Source organism: Mustela nigripes, chromosome 6, assembly GCF_022355385.1.
Source record: "Mustela nigripes isolate SB6536 chromosome 6, MUSNIG.SB6536, whole genome shotgun sequence".
NCBI classification, from domain to species: domain Eukaryota; kingdom Metazoa; phylum Chordata; class Mammalia; order Carnivora; family Mustelidae; genus Mustela; species Mustela nigripes.
Window position 1 is genome coordinate 47,234,600 of NC_081562.1, and position 19,505 is coordinate 47,254,104.

At 36.5% G+C, this 19,505-nt stretch overlaps 1 protein-coding gene across 2 annotated transcripts in view; it reads right to left on the bottom strand.

Moving 5' to 3' along the window:
* Positions 1–19,505, bottom strand: part of RAB3IP (RAB3A interacting protein) — a 46,243-nt gene that overhangs the window by 1,179 nt on the left and 25,559 nt on the right. For both annotated transcript variants that reach the window (XM_059402480.1, XM_059402479.1), the window contains 7 exons: positions 19,198–19,293; positions 12,933–13,010; positions 11,877–12,080; positions 8,812–8,940; positions 6,490–6,602; positions 2,660–2,759; positions 2,503–2,572 (listed from right to left, as the gene is read on the bottom strand). In XM_059402480.1, the coding sequence (XP_059258463.1) occupies positions 2,503–2,572; positions 2,660–2,759; positions 6,490–6,602; positions 8,812–8,940; positions 11,877–12,080; positions 12,933–13,010; positions 19,198–19,293 (790 nt within the window). The remainder of the gene's footprint in view (positions 1–2,502; positions 2,573–2,659; positions 2,760–6,489; positions 6,603–8,811; positions 8,941–11,876; positions 12,081–12,932; positions 13,011–19,197; positions 19,294–19,505) is intronic.

Genomic DNA, 19,505 nt, shown 5'->3' on the forward strand with positions numbered 1-19,505 from the left:
CCCTCTGCCTACTTGTGATCTCTCTCTGTCGAATAAATAAATAAAATCTTTAAAAAAAAACAAAACAGGGGCACCTGGGTGGCTCAGTGTGTTAAGCCTCTGCCTTCGGCTCAGGTCATGATCTCAGGGTCCTGGGATCGAGCCTCACATCAGGCTCTCTGCTCGGCAGGGAGCCTGCTTTCCCCTCTCTCTCTCTGCCTGCCTCTCTGCCTACTTGTGATCTCTCTGTCAAATAAATAAATAAAAAATTTTTAAAAAAATTAAAAAAAATAAAATAAACAAAACAAAACAAAACAAAAAATGTAGAGGGACATCTGGGTGGCTCAGTTGGTTGAGCAGCTGCCTTCGGCTCAGGTCGCAATTCCAGCGTCCTAGGATCGAGTCCCACATCAGGCTCCTTGCTCGGCAGGGAGCCTGCTTCTCCCTCTGCCTCTAGCCTGCCACTCTGTCTGCCTGTGTTTGTGCTCTGTCTCTCTCTAACAAATAAATAAAATCTTTAAAAAAAAATTTTTTTTTAATTAAAAAAAAATAAATGTAGAGACTAACTGTAGATTTCAATTCTCCCTACTTTGGCAAGCCCCCTCCTCTGTAAATGGGAAAAAAAGCTGGCTTTATATTTCAGACAAAAAGTCTTCCTCTGACATATCATCAGATTAGAGATTGATTTAGATCAGCAGTTTTCAAGAAGCGGAGATTTTGTCCTCAAGGGTACCTCTGACAAAATGTCTATATACATTTTTCATTACTGGCATCTACAGAGGAAAGCTCAGCAATGATGGGAAACATCCTACAATGTACAAGATAGCCCCCACCTCCACGACAAAGACTTAAGACTTATTCAGCTCAAAATGTTAGTAGTACCAAGCTTGAGAAACCCTGCATTAGATTTAGCTGCCCTAAATCCTGTTTGACACAAGGCATAGATAACACACGTATTTTAAAATTAGTAATATTTAATTTAATTGTTACAAATCTACACGTTATATATGCACCAAGTACCGTGACCTGGAAGAGAGAGAGAAACCAGAGAAAAGGCCACTTTCATCACCATTATACCTCCACTACTACTCATGGCAATTTCTCCCTATTTTCACAAAGGAAATTACCTTTTATCTTCCCTACAGAACTTACTTTAACAAGGAGAAAAAACATACTTGACAATTTAACTTAACATAAATCATCTCTTCTGTGGCTTAAATCCTATTAACCACCAACAGGTATTAAAAAATATTTCAATTTTATTAAAGTCATAGAAAGTATTGTACACTTTAAACACTACTTTATGCTACTCAGCCTTTTGAAATTCAACATTAATGAGAGGTTTCACCCTCATTCTTCTAGGCATTAAAATCTAATTATATGGGATTCTAAATAAATATGATTCTTCTCATACCAAAGCTTTGAAATGCTAAATTAAGTTTTTATTAGTATGACTAACCTTTCCACAGAATTAAGATTCACTGGTTTACATGACTGAAAGATAACAGGCTTCTTCTAGTTTTTAAATATAAAAATATATTCAGTCCCTAAAAAAATATGAATAGGAAATTTTCTACAACTTGAATTCAAACAAAAAATGGGTACGGACCTATCCCTAGCTTAGTATCTGCTATTTGTTTTAAAACAGTCACATGTATTCAAGAAACACTGCTTTGGGGGCACCTGGGTGGCTCAGTCATTAAGTGTCTGCCTTGGGTTCGGGTCATGATCCTGGGGTACTGGGATAGAGTCCCGCATTAGGCTCCCTGCTCAGCAGGAAGGCAGGAGGCCTGCTTCTCCCTCTCCAACTCCCCCTGCTTATATTCCCTCTCTCGCTGTCTCTCTCTGTCAAATAAATAAATAAAATCTTAAAAAAAAAAAAAAAGAAAGAAAGAAACACTGCTTTGGAGTTGCTGGGCCTTATGCATTTTCATGCCTGGCATTTAAGCCATGTGGCTACAGAATCATCAGTAATCATGAAAGACTGAATTAAAAACATTAAAACACTTGCATGAGGTTGGCTCTCTTGGATATATCATCTATATGTTTCGGCTGATTCAGCATATAGTAACCTTTATTCCATTCAGAACTATCTTCATGACTGCTTTGTTAATTCACATGTGAAAGTACAAAATACAGAAAAAATTATCATCAGATTCCCATGGTTTTCACCAATTAAAATAAATCTGACCATGTCTAGAGCTCACTTACTTTTATTTCTTAGGCATAATTTCGATAAGCTTTTTACTCCCCTCATATTTGCCACCTGGTTTATCAATATACCCCCCTTAGAGTTATAACAGATTCTGCTTAAAACTCATATCAGAGTAAAATTAGGCAGTTCTAAGGGTTAAATATGTTTTAAAAGACATTAGTTCCCAAATTCTCCACCCATTTTATTAGAACTATGAGAGATTCAATATGAATTTACCAATAATAAAGTTTATTTGAGCATTACTATTATGTCCTATACTTTTTACTGATGTTTATGTAAATATTTTGTAACCAATTAAGAACACTCACCATCCTGCTGTTTCACAAGCCCCTGCTGAATATATCGAATGTATGTAAAAAAGTTACATACAGAGGTGATCTAGGTCAAAAGGAAAAAAAAGTCATAAACAGTCAAACATCTCATATCAAAGGGGGCTTAGTTAAAATTCATGGTTTAGTTACTTACCCTGTATCTGCAAAAAGGAGAAATATAGTAATAGTTGCTTGAGTCCCCTAATTTAATTCTGTGTTTACAGGACTTACTCTGGCCAGTTAGAGCACATTTTCTGTAAAACAATGACAAAATTTTAGTTTTTTAAAGTTGAAAGCATTTTGCTCCTATCTTCCATAGACGTTTCATGTTCACTAAGACAACAAATATCTGAGACCTAGTATGCAGCCGGCACTATTCTGGATGCACACAGGCCTGAGAAATACAAAGGAGTAAGACGCCTCCCGAAAGTACTGACTCTCAATAGTTACCTAAGGGTGCACCATCCTCAGAAATACCATCCTTTCTATTCGCACACGCTACAGACTCTCAGATTTCGTATGATGGCTTTCTGGCTGGAATGGGGCTCTAAGACTCTAGAGGGCGGAGACTTTATCTATTCAACTTTAAATGCCAGACCAGACACACCAGACATTCAATGACTGTTGGTTAAGTGATAGCCACCTGTCACTCTACTGTTCAATACAGTGATGCTGGTTTATCTATCAGGGCAGACTTTGAAGCAGCCCAGGTGTTACCCTCTTAAGCTAGGACCATGGCTGATCACAACTACCTCTCGCTACCCAGGCAAAATAAGTACAGCTGTAATTAAAATAAAGTGGCAGACAGCATTTTAAATAACATTATAGGGGCACCTTGGGTGCCTCAGTCAGTTAAGCGTCTGCCTTTAATTAAAATAAAGTGGCGGACAGCATTTTAAATAACATTATAGGGGCACCTTGGGTGCCTCAGTCGGTTAAGCGTCTGCCTCTGCTCAAGTCATGATCCCAGGGTGCTGGGATCAAGCCCCACATCCGCCTCCTTGCTCAGTGTGAGTCTGCTTTCCCCTCTCCCTCTGCCTGCTGCTCCCCCTGCTTGTGCTCTATGTCAAATAAATAAAATCTTTTAAAAATAAATAACATTATAAATTATATAGTAATGAAAAATGTTACATGAACATTAAATTTCAGCTATACTTAAATATGATACAAATGTGCCTCCATATTAAGAAAACAAATGGAGGGACGCCTGGGTGGCTCAGTGGGTTAAAGCCTCTGCCTTTGGCTCAGGTCATGATCCCAGGGTCCTGGGATCGAGTCCCACATCGGGCTCTCTGCTCGGCAGAGAGCCTGCTTCCTCCTCTCTCTCTGCCTGCCTCTCTGCCTCCTTGTGATTTCTGTCAAATAAATAAATAAATCTTTAAAAAAAAAAAGAAAACAAATGGAGAATGTGTATTTAAAATAGGATCATTTTGGGGACACCCGGGTGTCTTGGTTAATTGTCTGACTCCGTTTCAGCTCAGGTCACGATCCCAGGATTGTGAGATTGAGCCCCATGTTGGGCTCCATGCTTAGTGTACAGTCTCCTTGAGATTCTCTCCTCCTCTTTCTCCCTCCCCCGTTCACATGCTCTCTCATTCTGTCTTTAAAATAAATAAAATAATAAGAAAAGAAACTTTATAAATAGGATAATTTTGGAGGTGGCCATTCTGACCACAAAAGAATTACCATATTTTCCCAAAGAAAGTTTGCCTCATTGTTCCTTTCTTAGAAAATTCCTTTAATGAGCTGTAACAATATTCTTAAAACACTAACTACTAGCTTAGGAAGGAGAGAAGATCAAGAAGTTTTAAAACTGTGCAAGTGTTGAAGACTTTGGAACTTCCAAAAGTATAATTTACACAAGAAGAAAAGTAAGCATTTAACCGATAGAAATCAACATATACACTACTCTTCTGGAAACATACACCTATTAGTCTAGTATTTTGTCTAATTTTAAAAGGGCTTTGCTAAAGTGGTTTTAAGCATCAACTTCTGAAATAATGAAAGTATTTCTTACCTCATTTCTAAAGCCATCTCTGAACTGTGACACCCAACACACTTTTATATGAGCTAAGGTTTAAGTCAAGTCTTCTGACGTCCAAAGCCAGCATTCTGTTAACATGCTCCACTTCCTCAATACCTCTTAGCAGCTCTAGTCTCCAGATTTTAAACCCTTACCTTGATTTTCAGTTGGGGATGTCAATATGTCTAAACCTAGACCTGCTGTCTTCTTCCCCAAACCAGAGCCCCTCCCACTGACTTCCAAAATATCACACCATTCTTCTAGTCGACCATCTTTAACTCCGTTCCTTTTACTATCCCCACCTGAATCTTTTCCTCTCCAAAGTTCTCTTGAGATTTGTCACATCCTTCCCCCCATACATTCACCATCTTCTGAACACAAAGTTTTTTGTTTCCAGGCCTTCAGTCATATGTACTCTTCTTTACCCAAATTCCACTCCTGCTTCAAAAACCTAGATCAAATCTCCCACTCCTGGATCCCCACCCAATGGGACAGGTCTTGGCTTCCTCAAAGTTCCTATAGTGTGAGCCATTTATGTCATGATTTTCTTCACCACCTAATCCATAAGAGGCTTTGGCCAAGGCTGAACTTCACATTTCAGGGAAGAGAATCTTCCAGAAGCTTCTCAACACAACATGAACTACAAACACTGTGGCATCTAACCCCATTCCTACAAGCACAATATCCCTAAACTATGTAATCTGTTCCCTAAGCCCAATCTATGTTATTTTACTAAATTACTACATAAATCAACCTTAACTAGTATCTTCATTTGTCATCATTTGTTATTTGCACAAGTACAGTATGTGGTACATATGATGCAAGTAGAAATTTAAAATTCTATAATAAAAACCGGTATCTACCATACTTAAAATAAGATATATACATAGACCTTAAAAGCACAAAAACTGTTATCACTGATGATCAGGATAAAAATACTCAGGCGCTCGTGGAAAGAGGAAAGTTTAGGAATATAAATCCCTTCCCCACAATTCAGAAGCCATTCTGCTATAGTCACAGCATGCAGGAGTGTGGTGGAAGTTTGGCTCACAGAGCAAACACATGACCAGGTACTCTCCACAAACAGCTACCTGAACACGAACACTGTGCAATCAGGAAGAACCATGTGACTTCTCCCACAGGCTTTCACACAGACCTATTAGCTCATTTCAAGTGGCCCTTTTCTCTCTACCTTCTCAGTGACCCAGACAGGAGTCAGTTACTGCTTTCCAGCTCTGTCAGATTTCTGGTCCCCTATACAGATCTAGTTCTTAGCCACCAATTAAGCAGCTTCCTCCAAATCTTTCCAAGTCACTTCGCAAACAGCTTTGCTAGAGGTCCTAGGAACCACTGGTTTCAGACTTTCCTCATCCGGGACTGGAGAGTGAAAACCTGCCCTACTATGAAATGTGGGAGTCTTACCTCTGAAGGTTCTAATTGCCAAGTATCTGTCATGTATGAAAGACAGAACTGGTTATTTACCAAAGTGAGAATCCTTTATATGATAGTATGAAAGAGGAGGATTACCGAAATCTTTTTGGCATGCTTGATAAGACCTGGTCTAATTCACTATCTTCCCAAACTATTCTTAATGGCAACCCCCAGGAAGAAATACATTTACACCAAAACCTGTATGTATATGTATAACAAACAAAAACTCTGCTTATGACCCACTAAGCTGATTTTATGATCAACTAATTAGTCACAACATATGGTCTAAAAAATGTCTCTAATACCTGGTCTAAAATACATATTTTTGTAATTAAACGGGCTCTCCTTTGATGCTAAATTGGAAATGCCATGTCTCAAACTGTCTGAGGATTTGTCTTTAGGCTGCACAAACTAAATAGAAAACTAACAAGAAATTAATCACATTTAAAACTAAAAAAACTAAATTTATTACAACATATAAAAATTTAAAAACTCAGTGTCTTCCACAAGACATGGTTCTGAAAACGTACTTTGGTCCTCCACATTCGACTGCAGAAGCTTTCACAAATCGAACAGGTTGCAATCCCACCGGTTCAATGCTTAGAGTATTGTTTTCCACAGCCTCCAAAACAGCTGAAGCCAACTTCAAAAAAACAAAAAGTATCAGATGCTATGCCAGCATTAAAATGTTAAAATTGTATTCTACAGTAAACTGAATTTTTAAAAATTATTCTTTCCCCAAGCTCCACTGGTTTGGTCTTAGGCCAAAAGAAAAGAATGAAACGACATAGTCTTGAATTCTTTTATAACTCAAATATTGTTATGAAAGGCAATGCAGTTATAGCTAACTAACTTTTCCTGTTATCTAGAAGAGAATTGAGAGCACTAATTCCAATCTATATATCTCTTAAACACAATTAACATCCACTAATAATGCCACTTCAAAATGAATACCCTAATGTTTTATTTTGCTAAATTTATACATTTTTTTAAATTTTTTATTTTTTATAAACATATATTTTTATCCCCAGGGGTACAGGTCTGTGAATCACCAGGTTTCCACACTTCACAGCACTCACCAAAACACATACCCTCCCCAATGTCCATAATCACACCCCCTTCTCCCAAACCCCCTCCCCCCAGCAACCCTCAGTTTGTTTTGTGAGATTAAGAGTCACTTATGGTTTGTCTCCCTCCCAATCCCATCTTGTTTCATTGATTCTTCTCCTACCCACTTAAGCCCCCATGTTGCATCACCACTTCCTCATATCAGGGAGATCATATGATAGTTGTCTTTCTCTGCTTGACTTATTTCACTAAGCATGATACGCTCTAGTTCCATCCATGTTGTCGCAAATGGCAAGTTTCATTTCTTTTGATGGCTGCATAGTATTCCATTGTGTATATATACCACATCTTCTTGATCCGTTCATCTGTTGATGGACATCTAGGTTCTTTCCATAGTTTGGCTATTGTGGACATTGCTGCTATAAACATTCGGGTGCATGTGCCCCTTTGGATCACTACGTTTGTATCTTTAGGGTAAATACCCAATAGTGCAATTGCTGGGTCATAGGGCAGTTCTATTTTCAACATTTTGAGGAACCTCCATGCTGTTTTCCAGAGTAGCTGCACCAGCTTGCATTCCCACCAACAGTGTAGGAGGGTTCCCCTTTCTCCGCATCCTCGCCAGCATCTGTCATTTCCTGACTTGTTGATTTTAGCCATTCTGACTGGTGTGAGGTGATATCTCATTGTGGTTTTGATTTGTATTTCCCTGATGCCGAGTGATATGGAGCACTTTTTCATGTGTCTGTTGGCCATCTGGATGTCTTCTTTGCAGAAATGTCTGTTCATGTCCTCTGCCCATTTCTTGATTGGATTATTTGTTCTTTGGGTGTTGAGTTTGCTAAGTTCTTTATAGATTCTGGACACTAGTCCTTTATCTGATATTTTTAAACTGCCAGTCATTCATAACCTAGCAATACATACAATTACAGCTATATATTTGCTGAATTTGTATTTATGTGCACCAGAGCTACCTACAAAAGAACTAGCAGGATTATCAAATACTGAATGCTCAGATGGAGATGGTAACAACTGATCAACAGCAGATGAAACCAGCAAATTTCTTCAGTCTGGCGAGACTAGTAATCCGGAATGGATTACCCAAAAACAGACACAGAGTCAAAACGAATAACATGTACATCGAAAGTGTTTTACTATCCATTTTAACTTCTCCTTACAAGTAATGTTAAAATTAAATCCTCTAAAGACTTAACTTAAGCCTCTTAGGACTACATTTCTTAAACAGTGACTGACAGGATATTTATAGATAATCCTTCCACATGTAAGAACAAATTAAAATTATGACCTTACATTTGTATAGTATCTTTTATTTTTTTTTCAAAGTTTTGGTGTGTACTTTTTCACTTCATTTCAACCTCTTAACAACCCTGACACACAGGCAAGAAGGCATTTTTCTTCCATTTTAAAGATGAAGAAGCTAAATGTGATTTTTTTGTCATGTACAGATAAATCACATGATCACCTTGGAGTGGACAGAACTTCCTTTCCACTGAACCTTGGACTGAGAATCAAGAACTAAGCCCAACCCCCACATTTTTACTGCTTTACTCTGGTAAAACACATACTTCACTGGGAATGGCCCTCCGCTCATGTAAGCAAAGATGCTCTGTAAATGAATGCCAAGAAATGATCATAATCTTTGTTTGGAATGCAGAAAAGGATAAAACATAACTTAGTCACATAAGAGAAAATTTTTTACATGACTTAACAAAAGGTACAGGAACTACTCTAACGCATTCCTATTAAAATTTAAAAAAAATTACCTCACTTTTTGAGAACGTTAAACATGGAAAGATATCTTCCTGATAAATTTTGTCTAAGAAAGGACACGATCTATCCATTGTGGGATCATCCTTCCAAGATCTGAATTCATTATACAGAGATAAGTCAGCCTGACAAACCAGAAGAAAACACAAAATAATCTTTTTAAAGGTACAAACATACAATCACTTTATAAAACCCAAACATAATATAAACATTACCAAGGAAGAAATCTTACTCATTTAAAATAATGAATTGAACCATTCTTGATGCGTTGTAATACATGGTACCAACTTTCTTCTTAAAAAAATCCAAACCCCAAATGACTGACTGGCTCTTTTCAATGGATCTATAACAGTGTCCAGTGATGCTACCTTGATTCCTGCCCCACCCCCAGAAATGCTGGAGCTCCTCTTAAGACACATGTGCACATTGCTCTGAATATAAAACAAGTGATAAGTCTTTTCTGAAAATATTGAAAGAGTCATCTGGAGCCAAGTTAATTAAACAGTGTATGAATAAACGGAGACTAAATTGTGAAACTAGTTTGGGTCAAAAATGACACTAACTGTTCTGCTTTACCTGAGGGCATTTTCAAAATAATTTGAAAATGTTTACTCCATAAACAGCAAGACTAAAAGCAGCACATCTGTAATCTCCTAAACAAACTATCTTTAAAACATAATACTCAGGGACGTCTGGGTGGCTCAGTGGGTTAAGCTGCTGCCTTCAGCTCAGGTCATGATCTCAGCGTCCTGGGATCGAGTCCCACATCGGGCTCTCTGCTCCGCGGGGAGCCTGCTTCCTCCTCTCTCTCTCTGCCTGCCTCTCTGCCTACTAGTGATCTCTGTCTGTCAAATAACTAAATAAAAAAAACTTTAAAAACAACAACAACACATAACACTTAGGTTGGCACCCATCTTCCTATTCACTCTTCCAGTTGTCCCTCTTTCCTCCTCCCTTTAATAAGTCTTCCCCAAGTATTCTTCCCTCCAGATGCCCTCTACTCAGCTCAATCCTACCTGTCACACACAAGCCACACCTGCCTTCGGCTGCCCAACACGGCCAGTGCCCCTCATCCTCCTGCAGCCCTAAGGCACTCTCATCCAGAAGAGCTGGGCACACCATAAATGACACACTGATGGCCGCTATGGCCTTCAGGACAGCTTAATGGCACGTGAAGGTGATTTATATGACTGTAATAAAAGGCTGAGTATATCCAAGCTTTCCTACACTTTCTTTTAAAGCATATAATGGCACCTTCAGTGTGAATTCTTTTCATTCCAATCCATAAATTCTTTGAATCAAAACTAAAGTCAAGAAGATTAAAAAAAAAAAAAAAAACCAGCATATAAATAATACTTAAATTTCCAAATTCATTTTCTTTGTAAAGTTTACCCTCTAACGGACATAAGCCCCTGAGCAGGCGAGTGGTACTCCAAGGAAAGATTCTAGCTCAAAGGCAGTCACTTAAACTATTACAATCTGGTCTTGCGCCAGGAACCATGGCAAGCACCCCACAGACACTCAACCCTCACAACTGGGCAAGACAGACATTATGATCTTCATTTTTTTTTTTTAGATAAGAAGACTAGGGCTTAGAGAGGTAAATAACTTGCCCAAGGTTACAGATCAAGAAACCTGTAAAAGTTCAAATTTGTGTCTAAGTGACTCAATCACAAAGCCCTGCATAATACATGCGTGTGTACTTGCACAGACATGTGTTTTAAGTGCTTTCAGAAACTATGCTGTAAACACTGTTTCTGACTGCCTGTCACATTTTCTCCAGAAACATGGACATGGTTCACTTTCTTTCCAACTGTTTTACCTTTCTCTAAAGCTTATACAGGTCAACTTTATGTTTCCTTTGTCTAATAAAACTTTTTGACAAGTTTTCACAAAACATTAGAATATAAGATATATCTGGAAAACAGAAAGTTATCATTCTGAAGTTGTTTGCTGCTTCTTCACATTTCATGAGACCTCATAAATTAAAAACAGAACTTTAAATGTCCCATGAGAAAATATTTACACTTTGTAAGTGTATGTAACAGAAAACAAGTATTATAATCACACTGAGAAACCACAGCAAAATTTGAGTTGTACCAAGCAATTAAAAATGCTAATTAAATTCAAAGAAATTAAAGTTATGATTTTTAAAAGTTTCTGAAATATTTAACATGGATTTCAGATTCCATCACATTCAGATTTGGTCACCTATTGAATGTCTCTCTCACTAGCATCTTTTTTATTAATAGGCAACCAAAATGCAATTCAATTGAAGTATGTAATGACCTTGATTATTCAATTTAATAAAATCCTAGCTTCCATGCAAAAACTTAACCAAATGAGCAGATACAGCTGCTTAAAGATTAATGATGAACCTGAATAAAACAACGTAAAACATAGCTTTTCAAGGAAAAAAGAGGGGCTGCTCCATGATCAATCCCATTGAAAATGCTCTCTCACTGTATGCAATGATAAAATAAAAAAAATTTTTGTAATTATACAATTTTTACTCAAAGCAGCTCAAAATATTTCCACAGTATCTCAGTTACCTCACAACATATTTTAAATGATAAGGCTACCATTAGTTCTGGTTTTTGTTGCTTAATTATCTGAATTAACTCTAAGACTCTCTTATTGATATAAAACTCTACCTCCCCCAGAATTTAAGTAAAAGCAATGTGCTGTTCAAGAAAATCACCTTATTTTCACACATTTCTTATATTCATATTCTGCTAAAGCATCTTACTAACAAATTTGACTAGCCAGATCATTAAAGCCACCCACTCTCCTTTATACAACATATGACAGTTTGCTCCCTAAATTAAGTATCAAGATTAAGAAACTTACCAAGTTTCTAGCAGGTAACTCCAAGGTCAGCCAAGTAGAGAATGGAACTGAAGATTCCCTGAAAGCAGCCAGCTCTAGATAAAGCCTCCCCCATCTTAATACTGCATATTTTGAACTAAAAATTTTGCTGGCAAAAATCATAACTGACAGCTCAGTGGTGAGAATTAATAAGTATCAAGAGAGTCAGAGGGGACAGTCCTTGACGAGTTACCTCTTTGCAGTCTTTTACAATTGGCTGTATCACACTGAGGTCCTGATGACTGCCACTCATAGCACTGCTTGTACTTTTATTTCTTGTATGCCCCCTTTTAAAAGGTATCTTTCCACCTGGCAGAGGCTCTTGCGTAGGTGATGTTGGAGAACTGGACAAGACAAGGGTCTTCAATGCGGCTACTTCGGCTTGAAGGACATCGATCTTGAAAAGAAATCGACACAGTTCCATACACTATTTCTTATGACAGATGCAGCTAAATGCTAGCTATCTGCTCAAAACACTTTCTTTTCAAAGAGGACATGTAAATTTAATGTATATTTGTGGTGGAGTAATAAAAAGAAAGTGAAACCAAGTTGTTTAATGTTTCTATATGGTTTGCATTGGGCCATGCTTGCATTTCACAACGCGAAATGAAATTTTTAAAATTATCAAAATGTCTAATATTTAATTCCTGTGAATTTTCAAAATGTTCAAAATATAAATAGCTTATGAATAGTTGTGGTTCATTCTTAAAATAATAAAATCTATTAAGAGTTTGGTGGCTTTTTTTCCACATAATGAAGAAAAATAGTGACTTTAAAATGTGATTTAAAGGGACACCTGGATGGCTCAATTGGTTAAGCCGCTGCCTTCAGCTCAGGTCAGGATCCTGGAGTCCTGGGATCAAGTCCCGCATTGGGCTCCTTGCTTGGCGGGGAGCCTGCTTCTCTCACCGCCTCTGCCTGCCTCTCTGCCTGCTTGTGTGTACTCTCTCTCTCTCTCTGGCAAATAAATAAAATATTTTAAATAAATAAATAAAATGTGATTTATGATCCTTTTGATAATACATGTGATTCACAAGACTTAAAATCCTTTGGTTCTAATATAAATGAGCACTAACTGTTCACTATTAATTGCATCTGTGTGGTAGCTGTTTTCTACTTATAGTTTCCAAATCTTCTAAAATAAGGCCCTAATTTACAATAGGAACAAAATCTAACAAATGTTTAAGTATCTTTAAAACAGTAATCATTGATTTTATATTTTTTTACTATTAAAGTAGCAAAGACTTACTTTTCCTTGTGCTTCCTTTAGCTGTTTTTCTGCTGTTGCCTGCTTGACATTTGCTTCTCTCACCATCTTATGAGCTTCCTGAAAAAGTTAAGATCTCAAATTTTGGAAACAAAGTATCTAGCCTTTGTTTTCAAAAAATTTTCAGCAAATGTCTATGACTGTAGCAAAGATATACTACCAAACTTTAACCTGATAATAAATACTCAACATCAACTCTTGAAATAGCAAATGTCATCTGGTAGGTAAACTGGTAGGAATTAGGAATACGTACTTTCTTTTAGTACTAATACCACTGACGTAGCCAAGTTGAGTTCAATCACCCTGATTAATGTTTGTATAAAGACTGCATATGTGATGAAGGAAAATAAACATCCTACATGTCAAACCCAACTTCTCCATAGTTAGGTTTCTGTAATTTGGCCACAATATATATATACATATTATTAGTCATAGCAAAGACATACAAAAGGGATAAGTAAAAATATTAACACATCACTAATGTTGCAGTTTATAGGAATGATAGCTGAGAACCCTTAGAGCTTCCAATAAAAACAGTCACAAAATTATATTAAGTGACAATTCTATGCAGAGCAATCTAAAAAGGCAAATCACAGATTAGATATTAATAAGGTCTTATTTGTTTCAGTACCATAAATATGAAACTATAGGTAATTAATTCCTTTTTTTTAATATTTATTCATCAAAAGTTACTCACGACATCTCTTTGTGAGGTATTATTCCAGGTCTTGATAGTATATTGGGGGAAAAAACAAGGTCCCTGTCTCTTAAGGAGCTTACATTCAGTTTACATTCTAATAATCAAATAAAATATCCAAGTAAGAATTCTGGGTTTTACTGTAAGGGCAGTATGAAACCTTATGATCTTTTAAGGAAGAAAGTCACTGATCTTACCTATATTAAAAAAAAAACAAATTACTCTGTTGTATGGAATAGTCCCATTAAAGATTAAGGATGGACTAGAACCATATACAGGGTGCTTGAGATAATCCCCTGGGATTTAAGAACATGTATGTTAGAACTTCAACTGACAGTTTATGAGAAGGAAGAGAAGGAAGGAGGGAGGGAGGGAGGAAGGAAAGAAATCAGCTTCAAAGACATTTAATATATGTTTGATAATGGCACATAGTAATGTTTGTCAACTATTCAGTGGAAGAGTGAACATTCTCCACATCAGAGTCTGACAGCAGCATTCCCATTTGCTTTTACAGTAGTAATGAACTGAGGATTCTTTATATATGCCCATGAACATGACTTTACAGATCACATTAGCTTAAATAAGAGATGTATTACTATCAATGTTTTATAATGAGATGAGATTAACTGTGAAAATCTCCCATGCACAATTATGCTGGTTATCTTCTATCAAAGTCCTTAACAGCTGCCAATTTAATGAAGTAAAAGTGGTTTTATTCTTAAAATAACAAATGTTTCAGATTTGCTTAATTTTTCTGTGATGACAAGTGGCTGTCAACAGATCACTATTTGGCAGATATTTTCAAAATAATAAACATATCTAATCTGACCCCCTTCAGGATAAGTGACATTTTAACTATAAACGCAAAAGCAACTCATGCTAAGGAGAGATTATCTGTCTAAATGTTTGGAAATGGACTCTGCTTTCCTTAATAGAGGACTGTGCAACTTGGACCAAACCGCCCATGGACAATTAATTAAAGAAGTTGGACTTTTTTTTTTTTTAATGTGTCTGACGGTATTAGAGAGCTAACAAAATGGTGAAGAACTAGGGGACCAAGACTCAGGAGAAGATGTAAGCCCAGAGAAGAGAGTTGGAATTTGGGGCGACTTTTCCCCCAGAGGTATGAGGACACAGTGAAGAGGTATAAGCTACATGTAACTGACTTGCAAGAGGAGAGAAGAGAGCACTAGAAATGAGGCAGAAGCAGTAGCTGAAAAGATAACGCACTGGACTTGGCAAACTGACAAAAGACATCAAATAGTAGATTCCAAAAAAGTGATAATTGTCTATCACTCTGTAATTCTAAAGGTGAAAATGATCCAAGTATCCTCTATACCCAGAGTCCATAAACAACTTCTGGGAAGGGTCAGACAGTAAGCAGCTTGGGCTCAAGAAGCCAGACCTTGTCTGCTGCAGGGTGAAAGCAGCCACAGACAACAAACAGCAGTGAAGGGAGCCATTTCCATAAACATTCATCAGCACTGAAATCTGAATCCCAGTTTTCACATCACAAAGTCCTCTTGGGTTTTTTTGGCCCTAACCACTTACTTAATGTAAAAACCAGTTAGCTCAGAAGGCTGCACAAACATAGGCATAGGCTAGTTCCGCCCAGTAGGCTGTAGTGTGCAGACCTCTGATACAAACATTCACATCTCTACGACTTACAGACTTTGAAAACAGAATTTTCTTCCTATCTGGTTAGCCGGGATTCAAATGAAGTTGTTTTTCTTCTTTCTTTCTTTAAAATAATGTTTAAACTCAACATCTTCTGATTAATTTGCAAAGACAATTTGTTGGTATGAGAGAAGACAATTCACTAGAGAATATTCTGGAGAAACCTTCCCATAACCAGCAATGGAAATGAAAATTCGGTATAATGGTTTCATACAGGAAAAGATGTACTTCTTCCATTTGGATCTATATGTTTGTGAGTTATCAGCTGCATTACATCTAATTTAAAAAAAGGAATTTAGACCAGAACTTCATCTGAATCATAAATTGTTAAAACAAGATTTTCGAAAACAAGGTGGTAACATATTCAATCATATTCCTCTCACTGAATATACACATACACACAATATATTTTAGTGAGACTAAAATATTTTTGTACTATATAAAAAACTTAGTATTTATTACTGACTTGTTTTTTAAAACTGTTATTTTATAATTATATAACACATTATATTAGTGTATATATGTAACTTGTAAGTATATATGCTCTAAAACAGCACCTACCACATAGGTAACCCTAATAAATATTACTTATTTTCATCATAATAAAGGTACATGCTTAAATTTTTCTTTTACAGATGAGGTACATGATCTCAACAGAAGTTTGGCATCTCCTGGTCGAAGTAAGAAATACTGATGGCTTGTAAAGTGATATTAGCAGTTTCACAGTAAAAAGGCATATGCATTTACCTTACATTCCTGAGTTAGTGTCACAAGATTTTCCTTGTGAATGTGGGATAAAGGAAAGGCCTCACTGAGGACTGCTTCTCTGTGGCCCGAGACAAAGTACCACTTAATGATTTCACAGTACTTAAAACAAGAGTCAGGGTTATGAATTTGAATCCCAACATTGCTCCTTAACCTTTTATGTCTCACTGTCTTCACAGATAAAATGAGCAATTTGCTCTATATGTCTCATAGCATTATGAAGAGAAAACTCGGCATACCATAGACATTTACTAAAACTGGCTGACAAAATGTAAAAGAAAAAAATCTTAAGGCTACCTATCTTTTTTTTTCCATGTCAAATGAAACTACTTTGTAGAGCATTCTTTCACATTCTTTTACAACTACTTTGTAAAGCATTCTTCCTACTTCATTTTTATATTATCTCAAAATCTGAGACACTAGGTGGGAATATATAAACATACAAACATACATAAAATTTTATAGTTCTTATATTTTATATTTTAAGACCCAACTTTGCTACAAAGTAATTATATTCAAGATTATTCATACACAACAAATTCCTATTTTGAATTTACATGTTAAGTTTATCAAAGCTGTGCATATTGTATTTATTCAAAATAATCTTTAATTCTTAAAAAACTATATATACATATTACCTAAAATACAAGCAAAAAGTCTTTTCATAAGACAATGGTAAACTGAGATCATGAATACACAATAGACCACAGAAAAACCTCTAGCAACTTTTTACAAAATTCATAAATAACTGGTCTGAATACAATTTTCTTCTTACTGAAATCATCTTTTGTCAGTATAACTTCTTTCTCAGAAAGTATACACGGTGTCAAGGCTATTAGCCATTGTCAGGTCAGAGAAAGATCAGGAGTTCCAAAACTTTTTTTTAAAGATATACATTTTAACTTATTGCAAAAACTGCGTTTCTGGTCCTTCACATTCTGCTATGGAGAGGGAGAAGTTTCCTCTAATTTCTTTTCTTCCAACTTCATCTAACAGAATATACGTGCAAGTGCAGACAAGAGGAACTAAGCAGGGCTAAAATTATTGGTGGGCAGGTGAGAAGTTTAGTATATTTGCTTTCTTCTAGTATCCATATATCATTACAAAATTCTCTTCTGGCCAGACAACACTGGAAGAAAAAGTCTAAGGTTTCTATTACTTCTACAAACAAAAATTAGTAAGTCATACAGCTCTTATCCTCTAGTCTCTGATGACTAGTTAACAAAAAATAAATAAATAAATCAGTTCATGAAAAAAAATGACCCCCAAAAAAGACAGAACACAGGGCAAAGGGACATGGAGCAGAGGGAACAAGGAAAATCCACATCTGAAGAAACCCACATGTAACTTGTTTACAACGTTACTTGTAATGATAGAAATGGTGGAATATGCAATTGGTGGGTTATGACTCTCATGACAATGACCATGTAAGTTAATATGAAAACATGTTATTTGAGGAAAAAAATACAAAATATATTAGGATTGAAATTATGCATACTTCTAAAACTGAAACAGATTTTGTATAAATAAAAATAATACAAGGGGAAAAATTTAAAAATTTTTCTAAAATTTGTTACTACACTCGAAATTAAAAACAAATTTTTAGAGGGAAAAAAATAAAAAAAATTTTATTTAAGTAATCTCTACACCCAACAGGGGGCTCAACTTATATAACCCTCAGATCAAGAGTAACATGCTTTACTGAATGAGCCAGCAGGCACCCGAAAAAGAAATTATTAACAAGATAATGGCATTAGTCATTCCGTAACACACCAACCTTTTTGAATAAGGAACCATTTTTGGTTTTGGTTTTCTTTTCAAGTAAGCTCTTTATCCAGCATGGGACTCAAGTTCATGAACCCAAGGTCAAGAGTCGCATGCTTGACCAACTAAGCCAGCCAGGCACCCCTGAATAAGGCACTTTTAAACGCTCAAGGTCTTAACCCAAAAGGGGCATTCTATAACAGTGGTTCTTAATCAAATTAAGTACTGTCCTCTCCCCATCCAAGTTTACAACTTGCAAAAGCTGCCAAAATGATCAAGCAGTATGACTAGCATTTTGGGGCCAAAGCCAAGTATGATGGTTAATATTATGTGTCAACCTGACAAGGCCACTGGATGCCAGGTATTTGGTCAAACATTATTCTGGGCATTTCTATGAAGGTGTTTCTGGATGACAGTAACATCTGAATTGGTAGGTTAACTAAGGCAGATTGCCCTCTCTCCATAATGTGGCTGGGCCTCATGCAATCAGCTGACAACTTAAACAGAACAAAAAGGCTGAGCCCCTGGAGTACTAGCGAAATTTTCTGCCTTCAAACTCCAAGTGAAACATCAGCTCTTGCTGGGTCCCAAGCCTGTAAGCCTCGGGACTAGAACTGCATCATCGGTTCTCCAGTTCTCAGGCCTATGGACTTGGACCACAACTACACCATCAGCTCTCCTGGGTCTCCAGCCTGCTAACTCACCCCGCAGATCTTGGGAATAGCCAGCCTCCATAATCACCTGTGCTCATTCCTTATTATCAATCTCTTTTTATATACTATATATATATATATATATATATATATATATATATATACACACACATCTTATTAGTTTTATTTCTCTGGAGAACCTTGATTAATACATTAAAAATGGAAAATGACAATGTCAATGGCACCCCATTTGACAAACATGCTTGAGTTGAGCAGAAATTGTGGTCCTGTTGGCAGCCTGGAGATAAACAGGTGGGCCTTCTAACAATCCTCAAACCATCATCTATCAGAGAGCTACCTCAGGGCTTCCTATCTTGGTTGTAAGTCATATTATAAGATTACCCTAAAGCAACCCCTAAATACTTGATAAAAACAAAATTAAAATTTACCTCCTTTCTTTCTACATAGACATTTTTTAAACAACCTGATCCTGGTAGCCCATAGAATCTTTTCGTTTTCCCATCATTTTAAGTTGTAGACTCTATATTTCTTGAAGATTAAATTTTTCTTAGATGACTTATAAATTATGTGTGAAGCTAAGCATATCTTTTCCAAGACGCCCTCAAAAAACAATTCTATCAATATATAAAAATCAAGATGTTGCTCTTGGCCAAGACGTAAATAGACCAACCTCAAACAGACTAGCTGTGAGTTCCTCCAATTCCTGTCCAAGTTGATCTCGTACTTTAGAAAGCCTCTCACACTCTTCATCTTTTAACTTCAGTTCCTATGAGAAATCGATCATTTTATGTTGAATTTCCATAGTTTGAAGTTAGATTCAGCAGACTATATAATCTTTACTAATAAAATTACAATATATTAATAGTCCCCTCCTACAATGTTCACACTTAAAATGTTTATTTAGCACTTGCTATGTGGAAGACAATCAGGCAAATCTAAAATTATAAATAAATCTAACTCACATATTAAATTTTCATG